Genomic DNA, 16,074 nt, shown 5'->3' on the forward strand with positions numbered 1-16,074 from the left:
TCTTTCCGCCATAAGTGCAAGTGGCTGATACCACCAAAACACGCATACAACTGGGTATCTCATCTAAACAGTAAAGTCGGGGTTACACCCAAGAACATACCCCTAATGGTTTCACCGTGAGGGCGTAAAACAACAGTTATCTGTGGGGAATGGGAGACGGGTGGTTGGTTGAAGGAATGTCACAACACAGGGGTGACAGTCTCCATCATCTCCACACAGCTCTCGCACCATTGTCCCCAAACAATGTGCTATCCTACCCATTCAAAGTACCACTTGCCCAGGACCACCATTCTCCCCAAACAATGTGCTATCCTACCCATTCAAAGTACCACTTGCCCAGGACCACCATTCTCCCCAAACAATGTGCTATCCTACCCATTCAAAGTACCACTTGCCCAGGACCACCATTCTCCCCAAACAATGTGCTAGCCTACCCATTCAAAGTAGCAGTTGCCCAGGACCATTATGAGAAGAACTAGTGATAAAACAAATGCAAAGATGCATGTACACATCGTGGTAATGTAGAGTCTTAAAGTGTGTGTGTGGGGGGGGGGGGGGGAGCTACAAGGGGGGTTCCACTGTATTTTCTGTTGTTGCAGAAGAGCCTTCATAAAATTATCCTCAGTGAGGTATTGGTAGTTTGTTTCTTTGCAGAAGAATGTGCATTTTATACTCCATGTTTCAGAATCTGATTCCGGGTCCTCCCTTCGCCTTCGGTGTTGTTCTGGCGATCATGGCACTGCTGGTGGCCGCTTTCATCCCCGACAACCCCTCCTCCACCTTCAGAAAACCACCCTCATCCACGTTAGAGTTGAAAAAAGATCCAGGTAAGAGTGTGTCCTGAATTTTGGTGGATGTTTTTCACAAAAATCTCTTTTTCTCTGTGTTTGTGTGAAGCTTGGCCATTTTTAATGCCTTATCATACTTTTCTGTGTTTCCAGTCTCCCTATTTTGATGATTTATGCGGTATTTAAGATTTGTGCTCATGCTTTTGTTTGGCTGAGTTTAATGCAATGTGGTTTGCTTCTTTTAGTTCAGGAATTTCTCTCATTGTTCCGTCTCTTTAATTATCAAGAATGTTACTTTTTTGGACTGCCATTGCTACACCAGAAAGATATGTTGCCGCTCCCTTGTTTAAACTACTGAAGGCTACCCTCCTCCAAACACAGGCGTACACATGGAGGGTTTGAGGGAAGGAGGGGGTCAAACAGGGAGACCAGCCATAAACCTAGAGAAAAAAACTCCATATATCCCAAACAAACGATCGTAAAAATATAATGGCTGTCTTCACATGACAGTAGAAAAAAAATTGCACTTTGACAGTCTCAGTCCGAGGTCGGATAAACCCTAGAGTTTTCTAAAATAATTGTGTGCATGCATGAACCTGTCTTGTGTGTTTGTGTTCCACATTATTGCATTATTGCATAAGTCTACCCTTCTTTTGTGAATGTCTTGTCTTATCTGCAGAAAAAATCAAGACATTCCCGTGCAGTTTCCTCAGAATTTGTATCTTCTGTCCAGTGTACTTATCCGCCTTTTACTGGAGCGTGTACCAAAACATATTTGCATTTGCACCCCATAAAAGAAAGGGTTCCAGGTAGGGGAGTTAGACAAAATCATTGCAAGCCATTGCCGTTTGGAGTGCTTGGCCTACAATTCGATTTGTTTCAGGCAAAACAATCATTGGAGTAATTTTGTTTTCAGTTCAAGAATTTGTTATTTTTCCTTTAAGAAAGACTCGTAAGTTTTTGATAGCATTTTAGTAAACTTGATTTCTGTGTTCAGTGTTAAACTTTTTGTTTTTGGTATGATGAATGTGTTACCTCGTCTTCATTTGAGGAAATAAACTTCAGTGTTCTGTTACGTTAAAGGCACAGTCTTTCCTGCGAAAACGGTTTGGCTCTCCATCTGGATTGTGTCCAAGCTGTCACGTGGGATTATACGATCCCTCCACTTTGACACATACCCAAAGCCAGTAGCCTTAGTGCGATGTGCAAGGTTGAATTTTTTGAGGAACGAATTTCTAAATAGACACTAGTGTCAATCTGCCAAATTAATTTGTAAAAAAGTTCCCACTCTGCACAGAAAGGATGGTGAGTTTTGGTATGTGTCCAAGTAGAGATTAAATTACATATTCTTACTCCAATTCTCATAAATGCATAAATGTGCTGTCGAAAGTCGAGAATGATTATTCCGGATGCTGGCGCTCACGTGGTGCGCAGGGTGTTATGGGTAACCGAGCAAGGTCAGTGCATAGCAACGGCTATGGCGTCTCTTTTTAGCTTGGTTACCACCCTTCTAAGGGCAGGTAATTTGAGTGGTTTTTCGACATCTAGCATGTGAGACTGAAGTCAATGCATTTATGAGAATTGGGTAAGTATATTAATCAAATGAAAATGTACTTAGAAATGTTCCATTTGTTATAGTGAGCAGAACAGTTTTCACGGGGAATACTGTGCCTTTAAAGTGTTTTTGTTGACTCTAGCAGTGAACACAACATCTCCAAACTGTAAAACTCATCAACTGGTTGCGCTTTCAGAAGTGGAGATTCCGCTGATTGAGGGTAATAGTATACAAAACGTGGGAGAACTTGCGTGTGGGGAAAAATAATGGAGGGTGTAGCCTCGGGCAGTAGACAGCACCATGTTTTCTTTGGTTTTGTTTTCATCGTGGGATGAATTTTGGTTTGCCTTTTTCCACAGCACAGGAGTTTGACAATGCGTCACTGATCTTAATTTTTGTGCACAAACATGTTGCTTTCAGAGTGCAAGAATATAAATATGCCGAATAGCGCACTGATCAGACACACCTTTGTTTGCCCAGCTGCTTTTGCTATGCTTTTATACTTTTGTTTTAATTTTTTTGTAAACAATAATAACTGCTAGCAGTCACCTTGTTGTTTTCCAGCATCAGAAATGAACCTCACATGCATTTTGATCTATCACTAATATCAGAGCCAATTAGGGACTTGGTGGTGTTTATAAGTTTTGAGATGCACAGTGTTTACCTTGAAAGAAATCGATCAGCTGAATTTAGCTGATCATGGAGGTCTTCGACAGGAACCATTACTAAGCTAGGTCATGGTTTGTAGGCATAACAAGTAAGCTCAAAGGAAGCAAACCTGAAGTGCAAAAACTTCCAGGAACAATCTCTCTCGAGTAAGCGATCATGTTCACGACCACAGATCTGTTGAGGATTTTACATAGTATAAGAGCCTCCTTCAACTTAAAGACATGCCCGAAGGCCAGCAGCCTGGCTACTTTCTGTAAAGATTGGAAAGTCTTTGTTGAATTCATTTCATTATTGACACTTAACTTCAATCTGTGATTCAGTATCATGTAGTAGGAACACTTGTGGTGTGTTCATTATGATTTTGAAAGTGTTGCTATCGGTCATTGACTTGAGGTCACAAGGCCAACCAGCTAGTAGAATGCATTGGCTTTAATCTTACCGCACATCCAGAAGCAAACATATTTCCACTCGATATAGTTCTTTTGACTTGCGACCAATGCACCAAGAAGCGACTAGCATGTGGAATTTTCTTGTTTTAACCTTACAAAAGCTAAACGATGGTGAGAGCGAGAAATAAAAAGACCAAACAATACTGTACTCACGTGTTTGACGAAGATGATACGAAGAACAGAGCACGACGTGCTTTAACGTCGTGCTGTGTTATTCGTATCGTCTTCGTCAAACACGTGAGTACAGTATTGTTTGGTCTTTTTATTAACCTTACAAGTTTGGGATGCGCATTATACAATAAAGTGCCCAACAATTGTAGTCCCGAAAATATGGTATGTGCTTGCAATACTTTGAACTAATGACTGCTACTGTTTGTAATTATAGCTTTTTGATTTACTTTTAGCATGAGTATGCATTGATCAATGCTAGGTAGGGAACGATGTTAGATCATGGTTCTTTTGTTGTCAGTTTTTCATTAAACACTGTTAATTTTGCTGAGATTCACTTCATTCAGATTTTTGTTTGTTTACATACCTGGTTCAATACGTTTTGTTGTTGTTGTTGTGTTGCTTTCAAGACAGAGTTTTGATTCTTTAGCAGGTAAACCACTGTTTGCTTTTCCCACCTACCCTCTCCTTTTGTTTCTTCATATCCCAGCAACCTTATACATGCTGACTATTTTTGTGTGTATTTACTTGTTTGTACAAAGCTTGATGGGAATGGTGAATATGTATGGGATAGGTGAAATACCCCAAAAATGTATGTTGGTATACCTGGGATATTCAAGGTGAACCTGTTGTGGATTTGGGTTGTCTACCTGCCTCCTTTGGTATCCAGGTGATGAGTCATGTGTGGATTGGGGTAAATCTGCAGACAAGAATGTTTAGGAACAACATAAACACTTCCGATTGTTCTTGAAGTTGCATATTAGTGACTGTACCTGGGATAGAGCTGTTCATTGTATGACAGGTTAAATGGCTCCATTTTAGCAGTCTCTGTCTGTTTTGGGTTTTCTTTTTTGTACGTGTACCACATAACATGCGTATCAATTTTTCTAAATAAGAATGTAAAGAAAAGTAGTTCTGGTGCTCGAGGACAAAAGAGAAAGAATTGCACAACTACCAACTCCACCCTTTTGGTTTTTATTCTCAAACACTGAATGGCAAAAGACCCACACCACTTCTCCTTCTTCTTCTTCTTCTGCGTTCGTGGGCTGAAACTCCCACGTACACTCGTGTTTTTGCACGAGTGGAATTTTACGTGTATGACCGTTTTTACCCCGCCATTAAGGCAGCCATACGCCGCTTTCGGAGGAAGCATGCTGGGTATTTTCGTGTTTCTATAACCCACGGAACTCTGACATGGATTACAGGATCTTTTCCGTGCGCACTTGGTCTTGTGCTTGCGTGTACACACGAAGGGAGATAAGCCACTACCAGGTCTGCACATAAGTTGACCTGGAAGATCGGAAAAATCTCCACTCTTAACCCACCAGGCGGCCGCGGCCGGGATTCGAACCCTTGACCTTCCGATTAAGAGGCCGACGTCTTACCACCCTGCCACAGCGCCCGTCCCCACACCACTGATGTTCACCCTATCACTGTCACTCCTTCCTGAGGTTTTATCCTGACATATTGACAAATTCATTTCTGTGTCCAGGCATTTTACGTGTGCATTTTAAGCCATCAAACGCGTGATTAGCATGCTGAAAGGTAAAAGTATAAGATATCACGTCAATATAACACTTACCTCGACAGTACTATTCTTGCACATTATCTATTATAGGCCGAAAAAATTGGACAAAACGCTGAGTGGGTACAATTATCTCCCATAACCATGCGCCACCGTGGATCCCAAGCACTGTCCGAGTGCTTCCCCCTTACAGGATGTAGGTGGCGCGTCCTCTTTCTTTTTTCGCGCGTGTCAGACCGGCTGTGTTTCTGCTACGCTCCCGGATTATTTTGGACTAAGAGGCTTCTTTTCTGTGTGGACTATCACCTGTTGGATTATTGTGTGTTATTCCACTTCTGGCTTGAGGCTACGTTGTGTTTCCTTCAACTTGTGCCTCCGTTTTTGTGTGGCGGACTCGGCGTGCCTCCCGTCCTACTTCGTGGTGACCGGTCGTCTGCTTCTCGTTTCGCCGCATTCACTTGAGTATTGACCTAAATTTTCTTTGAATTTTGTTAATTCTCGGTCTTTAAGGGTACGTACAGGGCGAGGTAGGATGTCTCGTCCTGTTTTGGGCTCTGGTTCTACGGAACCAGAGTCTGCCGGGGGCAACCCTTCTCCGGGCGCCCAGCGTCATGTTTTACGCACGGAGAAGGGGATCTTTCGGCGCTCCGACTCTCCCTCCCCAAACGCTTTGCGTTTGCGGCGAGGGAGGGCGGAGAAAGCCTGTTTGAGCAAGCTCAATGCGAGCTTGCTCAAACAGGCTGGGCTTGAGCCTGGGACTTCGGGCGGGGCTGCGCCGTCGAAGGTTCGGGGAAGGTCGAGGAGAAAGAAAAAGCTTCTTTCTCCTTCTCCTTCAGTGGAACAGGCTTCCCCCCCTTTGACGCCGTTGTCCGGCCCTCAGTCTCAGGCTTCAGCTCCTCCCGGTTTCAAGCCTGGGGGGAAGGTTTCCTTCTCCTCCCTGGCTCGAATCCGGGGGCAGGTCGATTCCCAACCCTCTTTGGGGGTTGGTGAATCCGATCTAGGGGCTACTGGAGAGACTCAGGTTTTGACAGCCAACGGCCATACCACGTTGTAAACACCGGTTCTCGTCCGACCACCGAAGTTAAGCAACGTCGGGCCCGGTTAGTACTTGGATGGGTGACCGCCTGGGAACACCGGGTGCAGTTGGCATTAAAATCTTCCTTTTTCCGGTGCCTCTCCTGTGCCCTCCTCGGTTTCCACCGCTGTGGAAGCCAGGAGGGACACGGGTCCTCCTCTGAACTCCCTCGCTGGGTCGTCTGCTGCTGTTTCGACAGTAGTTTCGGCCTCCTGGGGGGGGAGATCGGAGGAGATGACGGGGTCTCTGAATTCCCTCCCCGCTGGGGTTGGGATGCGAATTGACCCCGTTCAGGGCGGTCCTGTGGGGGCAGGGGTTTCAGGCTTCGTGCCTACGACCACTGCTACTACGGTTCCCTCTGACGTCCGTGTGACTGGTGGCTGTCCCTCTTGTTAAGACGCTCCGGCCGACTAGTTACTGGACGTGGAGGTGTTCGACAGAACGTGGTACTTCTGTCGAATGGTCAGGGCGACGGGAACATTGTTTCTGTTGCTCAGACCGACACCTCCGACCGGACCGTCTTGACCCCACGCCATTCCTTAGCGTCTGGTGTTCGGGTGACGGATGGTCCGGACCAAGGGTCCGGAACGTTCCAGGCTTACGGGTCGGGATCGAACCGGACCCACGGGTCCCGACTGGACTTGACCTCCGGGTTTGGTCCGGACGGGACCCATGGTACGGGACCGTACCGGACCTTAGGGTCCGGTGCGGGACAGTACCTCTGGCCCTTGCCGGACCCCCGGACCTACGGGTCCGGATGGTACGGTACGGGACCAGTGGTTCGGTCGGGACCGGACCACCCGACCACCTCTGTTGGTCTGGGTGGTCTGGCACCGAACCGGAACACACCGGACCACCGGACCTACGGGTCCGGATGGTACGGTACCGGACCAGTGGTCCGGTCGGGGCCGGACCACTCGACCACCTCTGTTGGTCCGGGTGGTCTGGCACCGAACCGGACCATGCCGGACCTACGGGTCCGGATGGTACGGTATGTCCACGTCCGACCGAGCCACCCGAACACTTCTGTGGGTACGGATGGTTCGGTACCGAACGGGACCTCCGGATGCTACGGGACCGGACCGAACCTACGGGTTCGGATGGTCTGGTACCGGACCAGTGGTCCGGTCCGAACCGGACCACCCGACCACCTCTGTTGGTCCGGATGGTCTGTCACCGAACCGGACCATACCGGACCTACGGGTCCGGATGGTACGGTAGGTCCACGTCCGGACCGAACCACCCGAACACTTCTGTGGGTACGGATGGTTCGGTGCCGTACGGGACCTCCGGATGGTACGGGACCGGACCACAGGACCGGAACACCGGACCACCCTATCGGATCGGTCCGGACCACCCGACCACCTCTGTTGGTCCGGATGGTCTGGCACCGAACCGGACCTACGGGTCCGGATGGTACGGTATGTCCACGTCCGGACCGAGCCACCCGAACACTTCTGTGGGTACGGGTGGTTCGGTGCCGAACGGGACCTCCGGATGGTACGGGACCGGACCGGACCTACGGGTCCGGATGGTCCGGTACTGGACCGGTGGTCCGGTCCGGACCGGACCACCCGACCACCTCTGTTGGTCCGGATGGTCTGGCACCGGACCACCGGACTTACGGGTCCGGATGGTGCGGTGTGTCCACGTCCGGACCGAACCACCCGAACACTTCTGTGGGTACGGATGGTTCGGTGCCGAACGGGACCTCCGGATGGTACGGGACCGGACCGGAACACCGGACCACCCTACCGGACCGGTCCGGACCACCCGACCACCTCTGTTGGTCCGGATGGTCTGGCACCGAACCGGACCTACGGGTCCGGATGGTACGGTACGTCCACGCCCGGACCGAGCCACCCGAACACTTCTGTGCGTACGGATGGTTCGATGTCGAACAGGACCTCCGGATGGTACCGGACCTACGGGTCCGGACCTACGGGTCCGGATGGCCCGGTGCCGGACCACCCGACCACCTCTGTTGGTCTGGGTGGTCTGGCACCGAACCGGACCATACCGGACCACGGGTCCGGATGGTACGGTATGTCCACGTCCGGACCTAACCACCCGAACACTTCTGTGGGTACGATGGTTCGGTGCCGAACGGGACCTCCGGATGGTCCGGCACCGGACCGGAACACCGGACCACCCTACCGGACCGGATCGGCACCCCCGACCGGACCGGACCATTTCTTTTCTGATCAGACCCGATGGGTTCCTGTTCAGTCTATAAATGGCGGGGGTTCGTTGGCTGGGCTGACCCAACAGTCGCAGGGTTGTTGTTTTTCTCCCCCTTCGGCTGCTGGAGACGTTTCGTCTTTGGGGCAGGGGTCTTCGCGGCCTCTTGCTTCTGTGGGCGTTTCTTCACAGCCTGCTTCATCGCTTTCGGCTCTTCCCCCTCAAGCTCCCTACACTCCTGCTTTTGAGGAGTTGTCGGGAAGTGAAGAGGAGAGTGAGTCGGAGGACGATAGGGAGGAGGATCAGGGTCGCCCTGAGGTTAACACTGATCCTCTACCCTTGCCGGTTTCTGATGGAACTTCCGAAGCTATGCTTCGTACTTTCCAACAGTACATGACAGACATCACGCGGCGTCTTGACGTCACGGATGCCTCTCTTAAGCGTCTGTCGTCTAGTGTTGACACACAGGACCTGGACCCGGGGTCTGAGGACGAGAGGCAGGAGGCTCGTCCTCGCACAGCTAGAAGGACGTTTGAACAGTTTCAGGACGTCCTTCCCTGAGACGCCCTCTCGTCCTTTGAGTCCGCTTCGGCCCGGGCGTGGGAGGCTCACGCCGCGTCTGCCGGCGGCTCGTTTTATGAACGATCCGTCCGCCGGCAATTCGCGTTCCACCCTAGTCTTAGTGCCACGGTGGAAGCGGCAGCACATCGCCTGAGGAGTACAGATTCACGTGCAAACGCGACCTATGTTCCTCGGGAGGACGCGGGTTCAGTGCCATGCTTTCCTTTGGGAGGCGCACCTCCACTGTTTCCTCGTGTCCAATCTGTTTCGTCCCTCCCTTTTCCCTTTGACTCTCGAACTCTCCCTTTCCAGACTTCGAGTGTTTAGGGTGGGGCTGACGGTGATGTGTTCGTTGGGGAGGTGCCTTCGGTCAAGAAGGTGGAACTGAGCTCTGCTTCGTTCCACAATCTTGAGGCCACCGTTTCTTCCACAGTCGAGGCCCAATCACAGGCCTTGACATGGATGAGCACGCTGTCCACACTGTTGGACCCTCCCGATCGGGCAGAGTCCGATTCCACTCGGGTCCTTGACACGGTTCGAGTGGATCGGGCTTTGCATGCCGTGCGATCGTGCGTGACGTCTGCGGCAGAATTGGCCATTGGAACACGGGTCCACTTTATTGGCCCTGTTCCGTGATCATTTTCTGCCTACTTCTATAGTGCCTCCGGATATGAGGAAGAGTCTGAGGAACACGTTTCCTCAGCCTTCTTCCCTCTTTCATCCGGACACTGTTCGTTCTGTGGTGGAGTCCACACGCCAGAGGAACACTGATTCTCTGATGGTTGGCCTCGCTGCTTCGGCGACGGCGGCGGGGAGTAAGAGAAGTGCTACAGTCACCTCCAGCTCCCAGCCTCAGAAGAAGAAGAAGAAGCCAGTTTCACTGCCTCCTTCTTCCTCCTCTTAGGCGCCTGTTGCGTTCCCAAGCAAGACGAAGGGTGCTCAGACAGGTAAGGGGAAGCACCACCACCAGGGGGGGTGGTCGCAAGCCTGCGCCTGCCCGCCAGCAGAATTTTCAGTGAGTCCCGGCCCTACGTTGACGCCCCCTCAAGTTGCCCCTCTTTCGTCCGTCGGTTCCCTTTTTCGGGCCCGCGGCATGTGGGGCAGACTGGTCTCCAACCAGTTTTTCTTGAGGGTGGTGTGGTCGGGGTTTTCTCTACCGCTGTCGTCACAACCTCCATTGTCCGCTCTACCCTGGACGTTCCCCCCTCCTCGAGACCCTGCCAGATGGCAGGCTCTTCAGGACGAGGTGAACTCGTTGGTCGAGAAGAAGGCGGTCTACCCCCTTTCTCAGCCTTCTCGGGGGTTCTGCTCCCGCCTGTTCACCGTCCCCAAAAAGGACGGCCGGTTCAGGCCGGTGTTGGACCTCTCCACCTTGAACTTGTACCTTCACAGGTGCAAGTTCAAGATGGAAACCCCTTCGTCGGTCCGGTTGGTCATCCGGCCAAACGTTTGGGCCATGTCTGGGACCTCCAGGATGCTTACTTCCACATCCTGGTGGCCCCGGGGTACCGACATCTGCTCCGGTTCGTTTGGGAGGGCACAGTGTTCGAGTTTTGGGCCCTCCCATTCGGCCTGTCCTTGGCCCCTCTGATTTTCAACGGGGACAACAACACCACATGCTTAGCTTACCTTCGCCACCAGGGGGGCACCAATTCTCGGTCCCTCTCCCTGTTGGCGGAGGAGATTCTGCTCTGGTGCCAGACCAATCAGGTCCGGATGTCAGTCCAGTTCGTTCCGGGGAAAATGAACGCCCTGGCCGACATTCTCAGTCGGGGCGATCAGGTTCTCTCCACAGAATGGACCATCGCTCACAACGTTCTACAGCGTCTGTGGGCAAGGTGGGACCGTCCTCTGATCGATCGGTTCGCAACTCGATTCAGCGCTCGGCTTCCCAGGTACGTCAGCCCCTTTCGAGACATGAATGCGTTCCACTTGGACGCATTCACTCTCTTGTGGAGGCTCCTCGATGCTTACGCCTATCCCCCGACATCTCTGATTCCGAGGGTGCTGGCAAAATATCTGCAGGAACGACCAAGACTGATTTTGGTCGCGCCTTACTGGCCAACAGCTCCGTGGTTTCCAGATCTTCGCGGTCTCACCCACGTAGACCCTCTACCTCTGGATCTGGACGGGGGAGGTCTGCTCCAGCCTCGATCATGCCTCCCTCATCCACGTCCAGAGAGTCTGTGCTTGACCGCATGGCTCTTGTGCGCTCCAAACTGCTTGCACTAGGATTGCACAAGAGTTCAGTAGAGTTTTCCTTGAACGCTAAGAGGCGATCAACTAATCAGCTCTACGACTTACGCTGGAGAGCTTGGGCCACCTTCGCCTTGTCCAAGGGGATAAAGCCGCTTTATCCCTCAACACAGGACTTGGCCAACTTCCTGGTGGAAGTGTATCAAAAGAAGAGTCTTTCTTCTAAGACTCTTCTTGGATACAGATCTGCCATCGCTTCCACGATTGCGGCCGCTACTGGTCGCAGATCTGAACACTTGATCAGGTCCTCTCTCATCGCTAATGTCCTTTCGGGTATTAGCAATGCAGCGGTGTCTAAACCTCGGGTTTCATTTCCCAAGGGGGATGTCTTTCTGGTCCTCAAACTCCTGCGTAGCAATGAGTTTGAACCCCTGGCAGGCATCAGTATCAAGTTGCTGATTTTTAAGACTAATTGTTCCTCATCGCTTTAGCCACTTGCCGTAGACTCAGTGGTATTCAAGCTTTGAGTGGCCTGGACTTTGACATTGAGTTCACCACACAGCAGTGGTTGCCAGCATGGTCACGTCAGTCTAAGGTATGTTTCTTGGGTATATTTTCTTTTACGGTAGTACTGTTCGAAAATTGCCTGGGTATCTTAATCCTTGGATTTAAGTGATTTTGATTAAGGAGTTTAATACTCTACATATCACCCTCACACCACTCTGGTATTCTGTGCAAGAATAGTACTGTCGAGGTAAGTGTTATATTGACTGTAAGGCTTCTTTTTAAGCCTACTGTCTATATGATACTTACCGAGACAGTACTATTAGAGTTTCCCTCCCGCCTCCCCTCTTGATATGTTATGGGCTTTTTGAGGGTCTGCAGCTCATAAAGAAAGAGGACGCGCCACCTACATCCTGTAAGGGGGAAGCACTCGGACAGTGCTTGGGATCCACGGTGGCGCATGGTTATGGGAGATAATTGTACCCACTCAGCGTTTTGTCCAATTTTTTCGGCCTATAATAGATAATGTGCAAGAATAGTACTGTCTCGGTAAGTATCATATAGACAGTAGGCTTAAAAAGAAGCCTTACATTCACACTAAGAACTGCATGTATTTGCATGCTCTGTCCAGCAGAAACCCCCCGCGGGTTAGGGGGGAGTCCCATATTGGTTGGGACGAGAAAGAATTTACCCGATGCTACCCAGCATGTCGTAAGAGGCGACTAACGGTTCTGTTTCTCCTTTTACCCTTGTTAAGTGTTTCTTGTATAAGAATATAGTCAATGTTTGTAAAGATTTTAGTCAAGCAGTATGTAAGAAATGTTAAGTCCTTTGTACTGGAAACTTGCATTCTCCCAGTAAGGTCATATATTGTACTACGTTGAAAGCCCCTGGAGCAATTTTTTGATTAGTGCTTTTGTGAACAAGAAACAATTAACAAGTGGCTCTATCCCATCTCCCCCCTTTCCCCTATCCCATCTCCCCCCTTTCCCCGTCGCGATATAACCTTGAATGGTTGAAAACGACGTTAAACACCAAAGAAAGAAAGAAAGAAAGTATCCAGCAGAAAGGATGGTCAGACTCATCTTCGCAGGGTTACTCAAGTTACTGTGATGTATTCAAGCATGATCTGTGGCGGAAGATCGGCATGTCAAGTGAAGCCGAATCAAGCTAAACAGATTGCGGCAACAAGTCGCAGGTAGTTGCAGCTTCCCGCGAGCATCATGGTGTTAACTGAGACCAGATCGCAGCAACAGCTGTGTAGGTGCTTGACATTACTGCTAACCCTAGCCGCGATTTAGTCGCAGCAACATTGCAAACACTCTTGTGAATGCTGAGGAGATCGCAACAAGATTGCAGTAACAGTTGTGTAGGTGTGAGACATCGCGGCTAGCTGTGGCCTGGTCGCGGCAACATGGCAGGAACTTCAGACTTTATGAATAAAATAGTAATATGAATGGACTCGCCAGATACAATGACGCACCTATAAACTAAGATGGACCAGTTTCGACCCCCCAGTCTTTGTCAACAACAATAGGAGAAAAGACATTCTTTCTGATTTTCTTTCCAGGTAGAAGAAACTAGGGAGTTAAAACCATTAAAAAAAAATTAAATCTGTAGATGATGATACAGTGGTACCTGCGATGAAAGGACACCCTTGGGACCAGCCACAAGTGTCCCTACATTGCAGGTGGCCTTTCATGACAGGTATCACTCAACTCAACTCAATGCCCGTCACTCCTGTCAGGGTATGGGCCGCCAACAACAGCTCTCCAGAGTCCTCTGTCCTGGGCATGACAGGTATACGTTGGTAGAAATAATATAAAAAGGGACAAGAGAAGGTGTCCTTTTAAGGGAGGTGTCCTCTCATGGGAGGGTCCACACATCGCAGGTACTGCTGTACAAATAATGAAGCCGTGGTTATAGATCTTGGTAATGTTCACATGTTCATGTGGCATTACAATTTAAATAATACACACCTTTTGTTTCACTGTGTTTCTTATCTTTCTCTCTGGCTGTCAGTTGTACTCTGTCTCTTGTTTTTACATTTAGTCAAGTTTTGACTAAATGGTTTAACATAGAGGGGGAATCGAGACGAGGGTCGTGGTGTATGTGTGTGTGTGTGTGTGTGTGTGTGTGTGTGTGTGTGTGTAGAGCGATTCAGACTAAACTACTGGACCGATCTTTATGAAATTTGACATGAGAGTTCCTGGAAATGATATCCCCGGACGTTTTTTTCTTTTTTTCGATAAATGCCTTTGATGACGTCATATCCGGCTTTTTGTAAAAGTTGAGGCGGCACTGTCACACCCTCATTTTTCAATCAAATTGATTGAAATTTTTGTAAGGCAATCTTCGACGAAGTTAGGACTTTGATATTGCATTTCAGCTTGGTGGCTTAAAAATTGATTGATGACTTTGGTCATTAAAAATCTGAAAATTCTAATACATTTTTTTTAATATATAAAACGATCCAAATTTACGTTCATCTTATTCTACATCATTTCCTGATTCCAAAAACATATAAATATGTTATATTTGGATTAAAAACAAGCTCTGAAAATTAAAAATATAAAAATTATGATCAAAATTAAATTTCCGAAATCGATTAAAAACAATTTCATCTTATTCCTTGTCGGTTCCTGATTCCAAAAACATATAGATATGATATGTTTGGATTAAAAACACGCTCAGAAAGTTAAAACGAAGAGAGGTACAGAAAAGCGTGCTATGCAGCACAGCGAAACCACTACCGCGCTGAACAGGCTCGTCAGTTTCACTCCGTTATGCACAAGCGGCGGACTACGGTCATTGTGAAAAAAATGCAGTGCGTTCAGTTTCATTCTGTGAGTTCCACAGCTTGACTAAATGTAGTAATTTCGCCTTACGCGACTTGTTTATTATCTCTCCTTGCAGTAATGTGCTAGATTTACGATTAGAGTTATGGTATTAAGGTAGAGTACTTTTTTGGAAGTTGATGTTCCGTTCAGTATTAGTTTAAACACTAAATTTTATCAAACTAACTAAGTGGTTTTGGACTGCTTATGTCTACCTTTGTTTGACTTTATCACTGTCGTACTTTAAGCGTAAAACTAACATTTTATATTTAATCAGTTAAAAAAATATGAAAATATAATATAAAGGAATAACAACCTTGGTACTGCAACTATTCCTCTCCTACTCAGGATTTTTGATACCTGCTAAAGCCTTTTTGACTCACATGCGAAGCAAAAGTGAGTCTATGTACTCACCCGAGTCGTCCGTCCGTCCGTCCGTCCTGGTGTCCGTCCGTCCGTCCGGAAAACTTTAACGTTAGATATTTCTTGGACACTATTAAGTCTATCAACACCTGATGTGGCCTGATGGTGTATGGTTACAAGATCTCAAAAAAACATGTGCGGCAACTTGACCTCACTTCAAGTTCAAGGTCACAGGGGCCGTAATTGTTGTCCGTCCGTCCGTCCGGAAAACTTTAACGTTGGATATTTCTTGGACACTATTAAGTCTATCAACACCTGATGTGGCCTGATGGTGTATGGTTACAAGATCTCAAAAAACATGTGCGGCAACTTGACCTAACTTCAAGTTCAAGGTCACAGGGGCCGTAATTGTTGTCTTAAAAACGACCATTTTTCACATTTTCGCATTTTTTTCTGAAGTTATCGAGAATGGCAACCTTAGCTATGTATGCTATACAGGGCAATGTAAGCCCTATCTTTGGACACCAGTTTGGTTGACTCCTTGCTTCAAGGTCAAGGTCGCAAGGGTCCTTTAAAGTTGGATTGTATACATATTTTGAAGTGACCTTGACCCTGAACTATAGAAGATAACTGTTTCAAACTTAAAATTATGTGGGGCACATGTTATGCTTTCATCATGAGACACATTTGGTCACATATGATCAAGGTCAAGGTCACTTTGACCCCTATGAAATGTGACCAAAATAAGGTAGTGAACCACTAAAAGTGACCATATCTCATGGTAGAAAGAGCCAATAAGCACCATTGTACTTCCTATGTCTTGAATTAACAGCTTTGTGTTGCATGACCTTGGATGACCTTGACCTTGGGTCAAGGTCACATGTATTTTGGTAGGAAAAATGTGTAAAGCAGTTCTTAGTGTATGATGTCATTGCTAAAGGTCAAGGTCAAGCATGTGAGTCGTATGGGCTTTGCCCTTCTTGTTTAATGTTTTGTTTTGTTTTATTTATGAGGTGTCACTAACATATGTGTTACAATATGTCTCACATTGAAATGTTAGTGTGGCTTTGTACTTTTGCAATGCTTTCATTGCTTCGTAGTTTTAATTTCTGATGGGAGAACACTAAAGCTGATGTTAGAGTTGTTTCCAAGATTTATCCACTTATTTTGCTTTTGCCAATGTACAAGCTTCAAGCAGTTTTT

The 16,074-nt window shown here is 48.1% G+C and overlaps 1 protein-coding gene and 1 non-coding gene across 4 annotated transcripts in view; both read left to right on the forward strand.

Moving 5' to 3' along the window:
* Positions 1–16,074, forward strand: part of LOC138967476 (hippocampus abundant transcript 1 protein-like) — a 44,799-nt gene that overhangs the window by 17,604 nt on the left and 11,121 nt on the right. For 2 of the 3 annotated variants that reach the window (XM_070340029.1, XM_070340030.1), the window contains 2 exons: positions 686–827; positions 2,540–2,563. In XM_070340029.1, the coding sequence (XP_070196130.1) occupies positions 686–827; positions 2,540–2,563 (166 nt within the window). The remainder of the gene's footprint in view (positions 1–685; positions 828–2,539; positions 2,564–16,074) is intronic. The other variant, XM_070340032.1, reaches the window with a different exon arrangement.
* On the forward strand, positions 6,185–6,303 carry LOC138967898 (5S ribosomal RNA). Its single transcript, XR_011456074.1, has one exon. It is a non-coding gene; the product is annotated as a 5S ribosomal RNA (ribosomal RNA).

This window comes from Littorina saxatilis, linkage group LG5 (genome assembly GCF_037325665.1).
Source record: "Littorina saxatilis isolate snail1 linkage group LG5, US_GU_Lsax_2.0, whole genome shotgun sequence".
NCBI lineage: Eukaryota > Metazoa > Mollusca > Gastropoda > Littorinimorpha > Littorinidae > Littorina > Littorina saxatilis.